This window comes from Bubalus kerabau, chromosome 9 (genome assembly GCF_029407905.1).
Source record: "Bubalus kerabau isolate K-KA32 ecotype Philippines breed swamp buffalo chromosome 9, PCC_UOA_SB_1v2, whole genome shotgun sequence".
Taxonomy (NCBI): Eukaryota; Metazoa; Chordata; class Mammalia; order Artiodactyla; family Bovidae; genus Bubalus; species Bubalus kerabau.
The window spans coordinates 70,486,402-70,500,570 of NC_073632.1; the positions used below are offsets into that span (position 1 = coordinate 70,486,402).

A 14,169-nucleotide genomic window follows, 5' to 3' on the forward strand; every position below is an offset into this window, starting at 1 on the left:
AGCACAAGAAACTCATTATTCTGTTATGATCTACATGGGAAAAGAATCTAAAAAAGAGTGGATATATGCATATATAACTGATTCACTTTGCTGCACAGCAGAAAGTAACACAATACTAAATCAACTATATTCCAATAAAAATTTTTTTAAAGAGGGAAAAAAGAAAGAGACAGGTACTTTTTCATGTAAGTACCTTGTGTTCACAGATTGTACTGGAGAGCAATTGTTCTGAGACGTGAAGGCACATTCTCCCCATATGTGGTTTGCTGACCAGGGCAATGCTTTTCAAGTCTCTGCATATTTCTCTATTTCTGGTCCCATTTCTTAAATTTATTTTTTAATTGGAGTATGATTGCTTTACAAGGCTGTGTTGGTTTCTGCCATACAAAAGTGTGAATCAGCTGGTCCCATTTTTCTTGACAGGAAATCTCACAACTCTAAAGTCAGCATTGCTTTCAGTGGACAAAGATAACAACAGCTACTATTTACTGAGGAGTTATTTTATTTAAGCACTACAAGAAAAACAAAGAAGGGAATGCCCTTCCCATTTTGCAAACACAGAAACTGAGGCTCAGAGAATTCAAGCACCTTGAGTAAGTTCACAAAGTTTGAAAAACAGGTCTGGAATTCCAACCTTTGTATATCTGAACTCAGGTCTGTGGGATTTCTACCTCTGCCCAAAAAAAAAAAAAAAAAAAATTCTTAATAGAGAATTGACACAAATTCTGATAAGTAACTCCCTTGAACTTTGCCTCTCTAGGCTAAACAAACACCTTCAATCCATCTTTTTAAGATTTGTTTAGAGACACCCTCTCCACTCTGGTCACTGTCTTCAAGACCTACTTGAGTTCATCGAAGGTCTTACTGAGGCCAGAAAAAAACACAGTGCTCCAGTTGTGTCTAAAATGTGCAGGAAGGACTGCTTACCTCCCTTGGAAGAGAAACTATGCTGGGAAACAATCAAGGTTGAGTTCAGAGCACAGCACTCTGCATGAGGGTTCCCGACACACAGGAGAGCTTAGACCTGCATCACCACCACCAGCTGTGATGTTAACTCTTAGACCTTGGCTGTCATACGGCTCTGCATTCAACACATCTCTGTACCCAAGCAGGTCTTCCTGCAGCCCCGACCCCTGTGCGGTTCATCCAGGGGGCACACTGGACACTCGACGGCTCTGGCTCATCCTGTTCTGGGCTCTGCTCCTGCTGACGCCCTGCAGGGCCGCATTTTCACACTGAAAACAGAGAACAAGGCAAACAGCATTCATTCCATTCTCTTTCCAGCTCTGGCTCTTCTCTTACCTCTCCCCGCCCTTAAATTTCTAACTCTAAAATGTTATTTTCCCTACAACATGCCACTCCTTTTTTCAGTTCTTATTATGTGTGTTTCCAACAACAAAAAAAGGAGGGTGGGAGTATTAAATCTGGCAAAAACAATAAAACATGAGCTTGATTAAGAAAGTGTCAGGTTCAGCAGAGCAAACCCATATACTTTCTTCTATACAATCTCTCCTGATGGTCCCCTGCCCCAGCAATTTCTGCCTCCTCTAGCTTATGTTACATGACCCCTGAGGACAGGGACCTTTGCCTAGAAAATTACACCTCTGCCACACTAGATCATCAAATGCTACCTTTGTTTGGGTTAGTGCTAACATTATCTGAAGGCTGGGATCTTTCAAATCATTAGTGCTGGAGCTTTCAGCAAGGCCACCTGAAGATTACCCTAACAACACACCACATCAGTCCAACCTTCCTGGCAGCAGGTGTCTTAGTACAACAGGTAATGTTCTAAGGCCAAGGGTGAAGTTTGATAAGTGCTCATTATAACAAAGGAGTGGAAACTAAAAGAAATGGTCACATCTGGAAACAAACTTTGGGATCTTGTCATGATAGTAACCATGGACAGAAGAGCCCGGTGGTCGCAAACAGTCGCACACGACTGAAGCAGCTGAGCACACACAAACCTTTGGGTCACTATTGTGGGATCCTGGGATCTCTCTGTAAAAACAAAACCAAATCAAACAAGATTTGCTTCATTAGGTATGGAAAAGGTTTATCCAGTAATACAATTCATAGTGTAAATCAATGCTTTTTCAAAGTAAACTGCGCTTCTAATTTTGGATTAAATATGTGAACATATGGAATAATTTTACAGGTCATGCATGTTAAGAGCAGTTAAGAGAGAACTGAAATCCACATGGTCTGTAGAAGTGGCTATCACAGTGTGGAAGTCTAGGACTTGGGTTTCCTGCTTAGCCCTTCTCTACACTTTATACCCTGGCTCTGGGACCTGTGGCAAGCTGCTTGCTGTGGTTCTGTTTTTCTCATCTCTAAAATGACGGCATTCGATTTCATGACATCTAATATCATTTCTAACTGTGAAAATTCTGTTTCTAAACTATTCTTATTCCAAGAGAGAGGGATTTCATTTTCACTTCTGCACGTCTTTAATTTTAGCTGAACTCATGCCTAGAAATGGCTCCATAAAAAGATAAAGTACTTTCTTTCTCTATTTATATACATAGAAAATGTCTATTATCAATGCTCCCTGGGTTTAGAAAAGTGATTTTTACTATGCCTTTTAACTTTCAGGATTTCTAAGATTAGAACCCATGACGTGAAGTTAAAATAAGCTCATTAAAGATAGATTGACTTATTCTTTCACCTAGTTTTTTCCCCCTGTCAATGTCTTCTGATAAATAACCTTTGGAAATCATTTGAAGAGATGAAACACCCTCTCCTATTGTCCCGGCTTCTTTGTGTAGATGATGACAAGGTTTTTTTAAAAAGGCATGTTCAATAAACTGTGTGTACGTGAACAGCTTTGAATTCGTTTTTCAGTTTCAATTCTCTTCTAACGTTTACTGTAAACAGCAGAGACACCAGAATTCTCATCAAAGTTATGAACCAAAACAAACGATCAGGTTACACCTGTTCAGCTTACACTACCTTGGAAACCAATAGACTCCATTTTCCTCACCTTAAAACACCATTCCCTCTCAGGGAAATAATATAATCAACTCATGGTTTTTAAATTGAATGAGCAACGGACCGGATTTCTTCTTAATCTTCACATCTGTGTCAAGAGGTAAGTTAAGCTTATTTCTCCTGTGGTAAGATTTGTTTATTTAATGGGAAGGTAAGCTACTTATTGTAATTGAGTAGTCATTCCCTCTTTCCCTTTAGGAAGGAATCCTAATTACTGTATTACAAACCTAGACAAGCTGCTTTGCAGTTTTGTGTCGCATCACAGGTGCCCTTTCTGGATGAGCTGCTTCTTAGTAAAGTTGCCCGTTTGGAATGTGGAGGTGACAAGGGTTTTGGGAGGCTCTGGCCAGGGCAGAAGCCTGGCAGGAAAATGGGACATTGGCTGATGTAAGTGGGGTAATGGGGGCACAGAGGCACAGCCCAGGACCTTTCAGTGGCCTTTTCTGTGTGGCCTGAGGACAACCTTTGCACTGTTCCTATGAGGGGATACTCTGAAAGTGTCAACACTTTTATTCATATAGGAAAGTGAAGTAGCAGACAAGTGCTGTGTATGGACATGTGTCAGCCTGGGTGGGTTCAGTTCGCCTCGGTTTTAGTATACTGTGATTGATAGGTACAAAAAATAAAATTAGCTGTAAAATAATTTTACACCTAATTTACAGGCTAATCTTTAGACTTACAACTTTAAAATACATATATTTATATGGCTGCACCAGGTCTTAGTTCCCTGACCAGGGATTAAACCTAGGCCTGCTGCACTGGGAGCACAGAATCTTAGGCACTGGACCACCAGGAAAGTCCCTGAACTTACGAGTTTCATGAGGCTATATTTACCAAAGGAAAATCAAACATCACAAAACCAATAAATTAAAGTTTAGTGGACAAAAGACATCATTTTGCCTGAAATAAAATTGCTACTCATTGAGAGAATGAGATTCTGACTGCAGAGTCCTTGCAATGGGCCTGCCTAATGGCAGGTCAGTCCTGGCTGCTTCTCCCATCGCTGGTCCCCATTCTAGCGCCCAGCACCTTGGTTCCCGTTGCCCTCCCCACTGCTTCCTGTGGCCTTCCGTTGAGCACAACCCATCCTGTGCTGTTGCTCACAAGCCTAGATGATTAAAGTTCTGCAACTTTTTGTTCCAAGATGCTTTAAAACACACTTTAAATATCAGAGGTCAACAAACATTTGTTGCAAAAGGCCTGAGAGTTAATATTTTAGGCTTTGAGAGCTGTTATATCTCGGTTGCAACTACTCAAGTGTGCTGTTTTGGCATGAAAGTGCCCAACAATAGTAAATGAATGGGCATGACTGTCTCCCAAAACTTTATTTACAGAACAGGTGGTGGACTGGATTTGGCCAGAAGGCTTTGTAGTCTGCCAGACACTGGTAAATATGAGTGCTGAAAGCCTGGGGCAGCCTGGGTTATGAGCTGGTTGTCCAGCGTTGCTTCTGTTTTTTTGTTTAAAGATCCTAGACCAAAGGCACACACATTCATACACTTCTCACACACCCTTGAGAATCTAACAACAGGCCTTCAGGGGCCACAAATCTTGAGCTAAGAAAATCTCTGGGGGATTTTTCCGAGCAGGCATCTCTAAAAATGAAATACTTTATATTCAAACAAGAGGTTAGAGAGTTCACACACGTCAGGGTCTCAGAGGTGGAAAGAGGCCCTTGAGAGGAAGCTTTTCTTTAGGGGTTAAATGATTTGTGTGCAAAGTAGGACAGAAACCAGCTGCAGGGGGAACTGGAGACCCGTCCTGCAGCATCTAGTTTCTGCTGCTGGACTTCCACCTGATTGCTGGGCGTTGTAGACTTCCCCCTCTGTGTTTCAGCTTCTTTATCACTGCACTGAGGGTCCTACTGTACACTGCCAACTACAGAGGATGGGGCGGGGGACAGACGAGATGCTGTGAGATGTTTTGGAAGTAGTCAAGCCCTATCCAAGGATAATAATATCCAAGGTGTTATTATTACTGAGAAGGGAAAGCAGCTGGGCACGGAGGCTGATGATGTTGTCCTTGGTAATGATGGAGCAGGTCCCTGGCTTCCAGCAGTACCAGGGTTTCTTGAACAGTGCCATCTGGAGCCCTGGGAGGGCACTTGGCTTGCTGATGCCTGAACCACACAAGAAGCCTCCTGTGTGGGAAGTTGCTAGCATGGCAAAGGCTCATCCTGCAATAAGAGAAGGATGGGAAAGGCTGGTACTCAGGCCAAATATTCAGAAGTTTGGGTGTATAGTTAGTTCACCCCAAGCGGAGTCAGCTTTAAGGGACTCATCCACAAGGGACTCATCCAGATTAACCAAGCCCTGGGAAGCCTGATTTATAAAGTGCCTCTCCAGGGACTGGAACTCCTGTATCTAATGTCAGGAAAACTTCTTTGGACAGCTTAAGGAGTCTTGGCAAGGACATGATTACTCAGAAGGTCACTTGGAGTAGTGAGATGCAAATGATTGTGATGGACATTTACTCTAGGATGTAGAGATGCCAGATGCATTAGCCCTCCTTGCTCTGCCAGGTGGTTAATGGAACTCATTTTCTGCACCTAAGACTTGCATATGTTCTCAGTAGCTCTGACAACAGCTCAGCACGTTTGCAATGGGGGTTGTCTCAGAAAATCCAGTATCCTTGGTTGCAGGAGAGTAGTGTCCACACATTTCAGTGTTCTCTCCATGTAGAGAGCCGTGTAGACACTGAGCAGGTAGGTATATGTCATTTTAGGTCATTTCTGCTCACCCATCTTTCACACAGAGCTCTAGTCCCTTGTGAATCTTTGCTGCTGTATCATGATGCCAGTCACAGGACCACACGATTGATTGTCTTCCGTTTCTTTCTTTACTTCCCACTTTACTCAGGTACCCTCTGGTTGCTATGAAATTCCCAATTCTTACCTTGCTGTTTGAAGTCCTGCATACTCCTACTCCTTGTTATCTACCAACATTCTAGTACTTTCCAGCGTATCCCAGGAATACAGGACAGATGATCTCTTTGGTATGGGTTTCTTCTACAAAGAGCTAGTCCTTTTCCATAATGGTTTTTACTCATTTCACACTCAAAGGAGGTATTTGTCTCCAAATTCTGAGTTACTTAATTTATCCTGGCTATACTCTCACTCCAGGGTGTCATGTTTTATGGAGGGCTGTGATTCCATCAATTTTTCTTTTTTTTAAATCTCTTCTCATTTTTTTATTTAAAAAAAACAGATTTAGGATTTTGTAAGAAACTACTGTTATTTTTTTTTTAATCAGTCAAGTACTACAGTAATGAAATAAATAAATAAGATTTTAAAAAATTCAATGTTTACAGACATATTTATTAAAAATGGCTAAATTAGAAGACATTGAATAATGCTGATACACATCAGGAAGGGATTAGGCAAGTAAAGGCACATCATTTCATCACAAGAAATAAAGACCAGTTGGAAGTTAATACCCACCGAAGCTCTAGGTCTGTGGTAGTTTTCCTAACTCCAGAGGGTTGTTATGGTGGAACCTTCTTTATGGTACTTAGCTGAAACAGATAGCAACTGGAAAATTTTACTCAGTGACCTCAATGTATTGTTAAAATAGAAAGCACTCTTTCATTAAGTCCAGTGTGTGAGGAGGGAAGGAACAAAAGTCTAAAATGGTTTGGTGATACTGGAAATCCTATTGACATATAAAAGATTAAAAAAAAAAAAAAGTAAAACAAGGTTAATCCTTTTGTCTGGATGAATCAGTTCGTAGAACCTTAGAATAGCTGGTGGAGGATTTTGAGTTTTATGGTTTTTGCAACCCACTCCAGTATTCTTGCCTGGAGAATTCCCATGGACAGAGGAGCCTGGGGGGGTTTTGTCCATAGGGTGACAAAGAGTTGGACACGACTGAAATAACTTAACACACATGTACGCATGGTTTTAGCTCTTTAGGCCATCAGTCCATTTTGAGTTCATTTTTTTAATGGTGTGAGGAAGTGATCCAACTTCATTTTTTCACATGTGGAAATATGATTGTTCTCACACCTTCTTCCCACTCTCACTTTTAATTGAGATCAAATGTTTGGGGGAAATTTCTAATTTTCAAAATTATTCCTTATATTAGAATACTGAACATTTTACTTTTAAAAAATATTGGAGTTTTCCAAACTAAAATTCCTGTGCAGTAAACTGCTGCTTCTTAAGGGAAAGGAGAAAGTCACAGGATAATTTGTACATTAGAAATGGTAAGTGGAAACTCTTCAAAAATTGGGAGCAATACTTAGTGATTTAAGAAAAGGGATAAATTAAAGACCCTTTTTAAAATTAAGGAGGTGATCTACATTATTAAGAGATTAAAATGTTGAGCTGATGACTTCACAGCTTTCAAATGCTCAAAAGGGCTATTAGGAGATTCCTATTACCCACATTCATAGGAACAGAGCTAGAGGGGGAAAAATGCATTTACCTTGCAATTGGAAAGACTTCACTTTGACATCAATAAAATGGCAAAACTAAAAATTATAATGATAATGCTTACCGAGTACCTAAAGTGTGTCAGTCTCTGTTTTCAGCCCCATGAGGGAAGTACTGTCTGCATCAGAGATGAACTTGGACTTGAACCCAAGAGGTCCAACACTGTGCCCAGGCTCTTATCCATACTGCAAAAGCACCCCCGTTTAAAATGGGTGTTAGAACACCCCTCCCTCCTGAGAAAATGTGCCTTTCTACCAGCAGAGAGATTCAAAATAGGATGGACATTAGTCAGATGATACTCATAATCCCGGCACTTTTGATGGCAGCAGTCTGATTCTATTTAAACACTGGTCACTTTCTTACTACTTTTGGAAAAACAGGAAGATAATCTCTTAACCTTTATCCCTTCTCCAAAATGTCCAACAGGCTACTTTTAAACGTTTTGCAACATTACATACACATCCTCCTGAGTAACATGGACAAATGCCCAGTGACACATGTCATAGGAAACATAATATCCCCCTTTCCCCTTTTTAATCTCTGAGGCTTTGTTTTAATAATTCATGGAGATGTTAACCTTTGAGGTGGATTTGAGAATCCTTTTTATTTAATGCAATTTTGTTTGTGTTCTGAAGCCAAGGACATTGAAGTATTTTATTCCCTACTGAATAGGGCATTGTGTACCTGTGTCTTTGTTTTTTCTGAAAACACCTCTTTACTTTCATACATCTCCTCGGGGCTCTAGCACAAGGGCTCGTTACATATTGTTCCCTCTGGAAGAGACCATGTGATGTGCTCTGATAGGAATGTTGTTGCCACAACATCCCCATTTTCTTAACCCCCTGGTTTCCCTTACGTCATCATTTCCATGATACTCCTTTAGCTGAGTCTATACAGAAAGCAAGAAGTAATTCATCTTTGTAATTGGAGATAGAACCTGAAGTGGCAAGATTTTCACCTGAGAAATAATGCAGTATCTTAGTGGCAGACCTGGAGCTCCAGTCCATATATTTTGATTGTGGTAGAGAGTTAAGACCAATGGTTTTTTGGTGTTTTGTTTTTTTTTTTTTTTTTGTTTTTTTTTTTTGTCACCACCGTGTGACGTGCAGGATCTTAGTTCTTCAACCAGGGATTGAGCCCATGCCCTCGACAGTGGAAGCACTGAGTCTTAATCGCTGGACTGCCAGGGAAGTTCCAAGAGTAATGGTTTTAAACTGGAGAGATTTTTCTGTCCCTAGTGTACATTTGGAAATGTCTGGAGACATTTTTGGTCATCGCAAATGGGGTGGGAGGTGATGCTGATATATAGCTGGTAGAGGCCAAGGATGCTGCTAAACAGTCTACATACACAGGACAGCTGCTGGAACAAAGAATCACCCAGCCCCCAATGTCAGTGTTGACCGTGGTGAGGGACTCCGTCTTAGCATAATGGAAACTGGATTTGAACCCTGCTCTGCCTCTTATTTTGTGAGCCTGGCAGATGACTTTATTTTTCAGAGTCTGCTTTCTCATCTGAAAAAACACTACCACCACCACCACAAACAAAACCCCGCCTTTTCGGGGTGACTGTGAGAGACCAACTCAAAAGACTGCTAAACAGAGAGTGCTGAGCACACTGTGGGCCCAACACACAAATCAGGGCCCAGACCAGAGTTCAGTTCTACAGCAAAATGGAAGCAGAGTGCAAGAAAGACCATGTCACCGAGATGACAGCTTCCCATCGGCTTTTACAGGGAAGAGAGCAGAAGAGGTGGAGAGGTGGAGAGGGGAGCAAGAGAACTGAGCAGCACAGACAGCGTACTAGGAGGGGAGGGATACATTAGGAGTTGGGGATTAACAGATACACATAGCTATATGTAAAACAGCTGAGTAATGAGGATTAACTGCATAGCACAGGGAACTCTACTCAGTATCTTGTAATAACATATAATGGAAAATAACCTGAAAAAAACACATAACTGAATCACTTTGCCATATACCTGAAACCAAGGCAATGTTTTAAATCTGCTGTGTGTGCTGTGCTTAGTCACTCAGTTGTGTCTTTGCGACCCCGTGGACTGTAGCCCACCAGGCTCCTCTGTTCATGGGGATTCTCCAGGCAAGAATACTGGAGTGGATCGCCATGCCCCCTTCCAGGGAATCTTCCCAACCCAGGGATAGAACCCAGTTCTCCTGCACTGCAGGCAGATTCTTTACTGTCTGAGCCACCAGGGAAGCCCAAATCTACTGTACTTCAATTAAAAAAAAAGAACATTATACAAAGAGAGAAAGAAGATGGCATGTGAAGGTTATCTGAAGGTACCCAGGTCACCTAGGGGGTCACATCTAATTCTTTCCAGCTCAGCCACAGAGCCCAACCACCCTGAGAGAGAAGCCATAAATTAGAAGGATTTGTTTGGAGATGGGGTAGTCTGGGTGACCAAACAAATTCCAAATCAAACTGGGCATAGGATCATTTATGTCCTGTAGACCAGCTGTGTCATCTCCTTGTATGAAAGTGAGGATATCCTATGGGATTTAGAGAGCCCTCAATATCCAGGGTTGTAATAATGCAAAATGTCAATTCCATAACCAACAGGTAGCAAAAACGATCAATGGAATCGAGATAAATGAATCATGAGGGATTTTCTTTTGCAGAATCTTGCCTTCTTTGGAACCTCAGCCATGAGTTGGATGTTCCTCAGAGACCTCTTGAGTGGAGTAAATAAATACTCCACGGGGATTGGGCGGATCTGGCTGGCTGTCGTGTTCATCTTCCGTTTGCTGGTCTACATGGTGGCGGCAGAACATGTGTGGAAAGAAGAGCAGAAAGAGTTTGAGTGCAACGTTAGACAGCCCGGTTGTGAAAATGTGTGTTTTGACTACTTCTTCCCCATCTCCCAGGTCAGACTTTGGGCCTTACAACTAATCATGGTCTCCACGCCTTCACTGCTGGTGGTTCTACATGTAGCCTATCGTGAGGGTAGAGAGAAAAGGCACAGGAAGAAACTCTATGTCAGCCCAGGCGCCATGGGTGGGGGCCTGTGGTACACATACCTTGTCAGCCTCGTGGTTAAAACCGGTTTTGAAATTGGTTTCCTGGTTTTATTTTACAAGCTATATGATGGCTTTCGTGTTCCCTACCTCTTGAAGTGTGATCTGAAGCCCTGCCCCAATACTGTGGACTGCTTTGTCTCCAAACCCACAGAGAAGACAATTTTCATCCTCTTCCTGGTCGTAACTTCATGCCTGTGCATTGTGTTGAATGTCACTGAACTGAGCTTTTTGGTCCTCAAGTGTTTTATTAAGTGCTGCCTCCAAAAATACTCTAAAAGACTCAAGTCCTCCATGTGTGAATGCCACAACCTCAGGTATGTTACATGTGCTGAGATAGGGGCCCCTCCCCTGCTCCAGAAGCACTCTTCAGACTTGGCCACAAGCATAGCCCAGGGAGGTGAAACAAAGTTACTGTGTGACACACAAGAGGCTTAAACAAAGCAAAGCCTGCATCTCCCTTAAGCAAGAACTAGGCTTCCTTGGCGGAGAAGGCGATGGCACCCCACTCCAGTACTCTTGCCTGGAAAATCCCATGGATGGAGGAGCCTGGAAGGCTGCAGTCCATGGGGTTGCTGAGGGTCAGACACGACTGAGCGACTTCACTTTCACTTTTCACTTTCATGCATTGGAGAAGGAAATGGCAACCCACTCCAGTGTTCTTGCCTGGAGAATCCCAGGGACAGGGGAGCCTTGTGGGCTGCCGTCTATGGGGTCGCACAGAGTCGGGCACGACTGAAGTGACTTAGCAGTAGCAGGCTTCCTTGGCAAACAAAGTGTGTCAACTTTAATGTCATTTGGGAGAAATTCTTAAAAATTTTCATGCTCAGTTGTATATACTAAACAGAGGTCTCATTGGTTGGTTGTAGGGTTCATGAGGCTACATGAGTTGTGTTTGAATAGTTAACTGCAAATTAGTTTGAAGAAATCCAACAACATTCTTCTAAGCACTTAGATCTATCAACTGGAAAACATAAAAAGTGACACTTCTGACAAATGTGACGGCCTCCAAGCAACCATGGAGGCACTGGCGATCTTTCTCAAGTTGCAGCCAAGGCTCCCCTCACTCAGCCCTGCTCAGTCTCTGTGGAGAAAGACCGTGATGAGGGTGGAATAGCAGCCGAGCCAGGGGCACACAGGAGCACATTCTGTGAGAAGGTTCAGTCCAGGACACTTTGCAGTATAGGTGTCTCTGGATAGAAGTGGACTAGGGGAAAGGGAAGAAAGCCATCATTTATTGGTCTCCAACTTCCCAGGTGGCTCTGATGATCAAGAATCTACCTGCCAATGCAGGAGACCTGGGTTTGATCCCTGGGTGGGGAAGACCCCCTGGAGAAGGAAAGGACAACCCATTTCAGTATTCTTGCCTGGAGAATCCTATGGACAAAGGAGCCTGGCAGGCTACAGTCAGTAGGGTTGCAAAGAGTTGGACATGACTGAGCATGCATGCAAGGCAACTTAAATACAAATATTCCTGGGGGATAGTCCACTTGAACCTGAACTAGCAGACATATGCAAGGGGCACTGTAGTCACGAGGGAGGTAGGTCCCACGTGGATGGGGAGCAGAACCCAGGAAAAAAATACACCCACCTGATAATTTCTGAACACTTATCTTAAACCATAGAACACTCAACGATTTTGTAAATTTCCATATTGTTGGACCTTTCTACAAGCAGGAATTCACAAGGGTCATGGTTTGCCTACAATTTGCTGGTACATCTCCCTCTAGGACAGACAGTAACAGTGTACTATGCTGTTATGTTAGTGTAAAAAAATGTTAAAAAAAAGATGTTTATTATTACTTGATTTGAAGACTATCGCTTTCACTTTCCTACTTTTTTTGGATTTAATATGCTAACACATGTGCATTTCTCCAGAATAAAAATGAAGTGACTTTGTGGTGTTACTTGGCTGTCATTGATGTCACTACTTGGCCACACTGGGCATGATTATTCTGTGACATAAAACTTGTTCTGACAATTTTAGAATAGGATTTGCAACCCTGCCTGGTAAAGATAGCTCAGAAATAATACTTCTCAGCTGGGACTTTTTTAAACAAAAAGTCAGTGCATAAAAATGTAATTTTAACAAAAACTGATTATGTCATGTCTTCCCTGGCCTTCCCTCCTTTAACCTAAACTGTCTCGTTACAATTCATGTGTAACAAAGGTTGTGTCATTATGTAGCCCACAGATCATGCCACCAACAACAGTTGTAATCTGTCTTAAAGACTTGTCTTGGAGAGCAGAGAGGATGTGAACTTTGTGGTCCCCCTTCCTCCAAGTTTATTCCACAGGTCACTGCTGGACTCAGGCACTTATATCCAGTTTACTTCACCTTGTGATATGGAAAGCAGGTAGCCATCACAAATGCAGGTAACCACTGAAAGCCTTACACTGAATGCAGGTAACACACACATATATATTCCTTTAGGAATATATCTGCAGTTAACAGAGGTTTAAGGTTTTGGAGGCCCTGATCATGGCATGGAATCTAGAAAATAGGGTTCTGTGTACAGAACTGGGAGGGAGGTCAGGGAATTTTTCAGTCTGAGGATGAATTTGCTGTCAAAATGTCTTTGGGGACCTCAGCCTCTTCACCTGACAAGCTCTGCTCAAGCTAAAAGGACTGAAAACATATGTACATTTGTGCTTTTCCATTTTGCATACGGAGAAGAGTTAAAGCTAATGGAAGCAAAGGCCATGCGTGAAGTTGTTTAGATACAAAGGGGGATAATTTTTTCCTCTAAAGCTTAATTTACAAAATGAGTTTCCTATACAAACATTCTGGAAGCTGTCTGGGTGTCAGTGAAGACTCAAAGCATTTGAGAAAAACTGGCAGTTAAATTTTGCCTTCTTTATTCTTTCTCTTATGGATACATTGATATTTATTGAGCAACAATTAATAGAAGACTGTGTTGTGCATCTTTAGAGATACATAATTCCCATCTCAAGAAAATTTCCGCTTCTATTAATGAGGGTGGAGGCGAAAGTGCCATGGAGTATTTCACACCTGTGTCCTGTATTTATTAATGTACCACCTCACTTAACCCCCTGCATGCTTCTGGTGCCCAGGAAGCAGACAGAGAAGAAAGTGAGATCCCAAAACGCAGTTGCCTTTTTCAGAGACACTCATCTAGTAAAAGCAGAGTTAAAAATCACCATGCTGCTGCTGCTAAGTTGCTTCAGTCGTGTCCGACTCTGTGCGACCCATAGACGGCAGCCCACCAGGCTCCCCCGTCCCTGGGATTCTCCAGGCAAGAACACTGGAGTGGGTTGCCATTTCCTCCTCCAATGCATGAAAGTGAAAAGTGAAAGTGAAGTCGCTCAGTCGTGTCCGACTCTTAGCAACCCCATGGACTGCAGCCTACCAGGCTCCTCCATCCATGGGATTTTCCAGGCAAGAGTACTGGAGTGGGGTGCCATTGCCTTCTCCATAGGTCTCCCTTAAACCACCTGCTCACCACATCAGGCTTCCAGATCAGTAAACAGATTTAATTCAAGCCATTTCCTGGTGACTCAGATGGTAAATAATCTGCCTATGATGCAGGAGATGTGGGTTCAATCCCTGGATTTTGAAGATCCTCTGGAGAAGGGAATGGCTACCCACTCCAGTATTCTTGCCTGGGATAATTCCACAGACAGAGGAGCCTGGCAGGCTACAATCCCTGGGGTCCGAAAGAGTTGGATGCAACTGAGCAACTAACACTTTTCAC

At 42.5% G+C, this 14,169-nt stretch overlaps 1 protein-coding gene across 1 annotated transcript; it reads left to right on the top strand.

The window, feature by feature from the left end:
• The first annotated feature begins 10,066 nt into the window (after positions 1-10,066).
• Positions 10,067-10,891, top strand: GJB7 (gap junction protein beta 7). Its single transcript, XM_055591420.1, has one exon. It carries the CDS (start codon positions 10,085-10,087, stop codon positions 10,889-10,891), a length of 807 nt encoding a protein of 268 aa, XP_055447395.1. The 5' UTR covers positions 10,067-10,084.
• Positions 10,892-14,169: the final 3,278 nt, after the last annotated feature.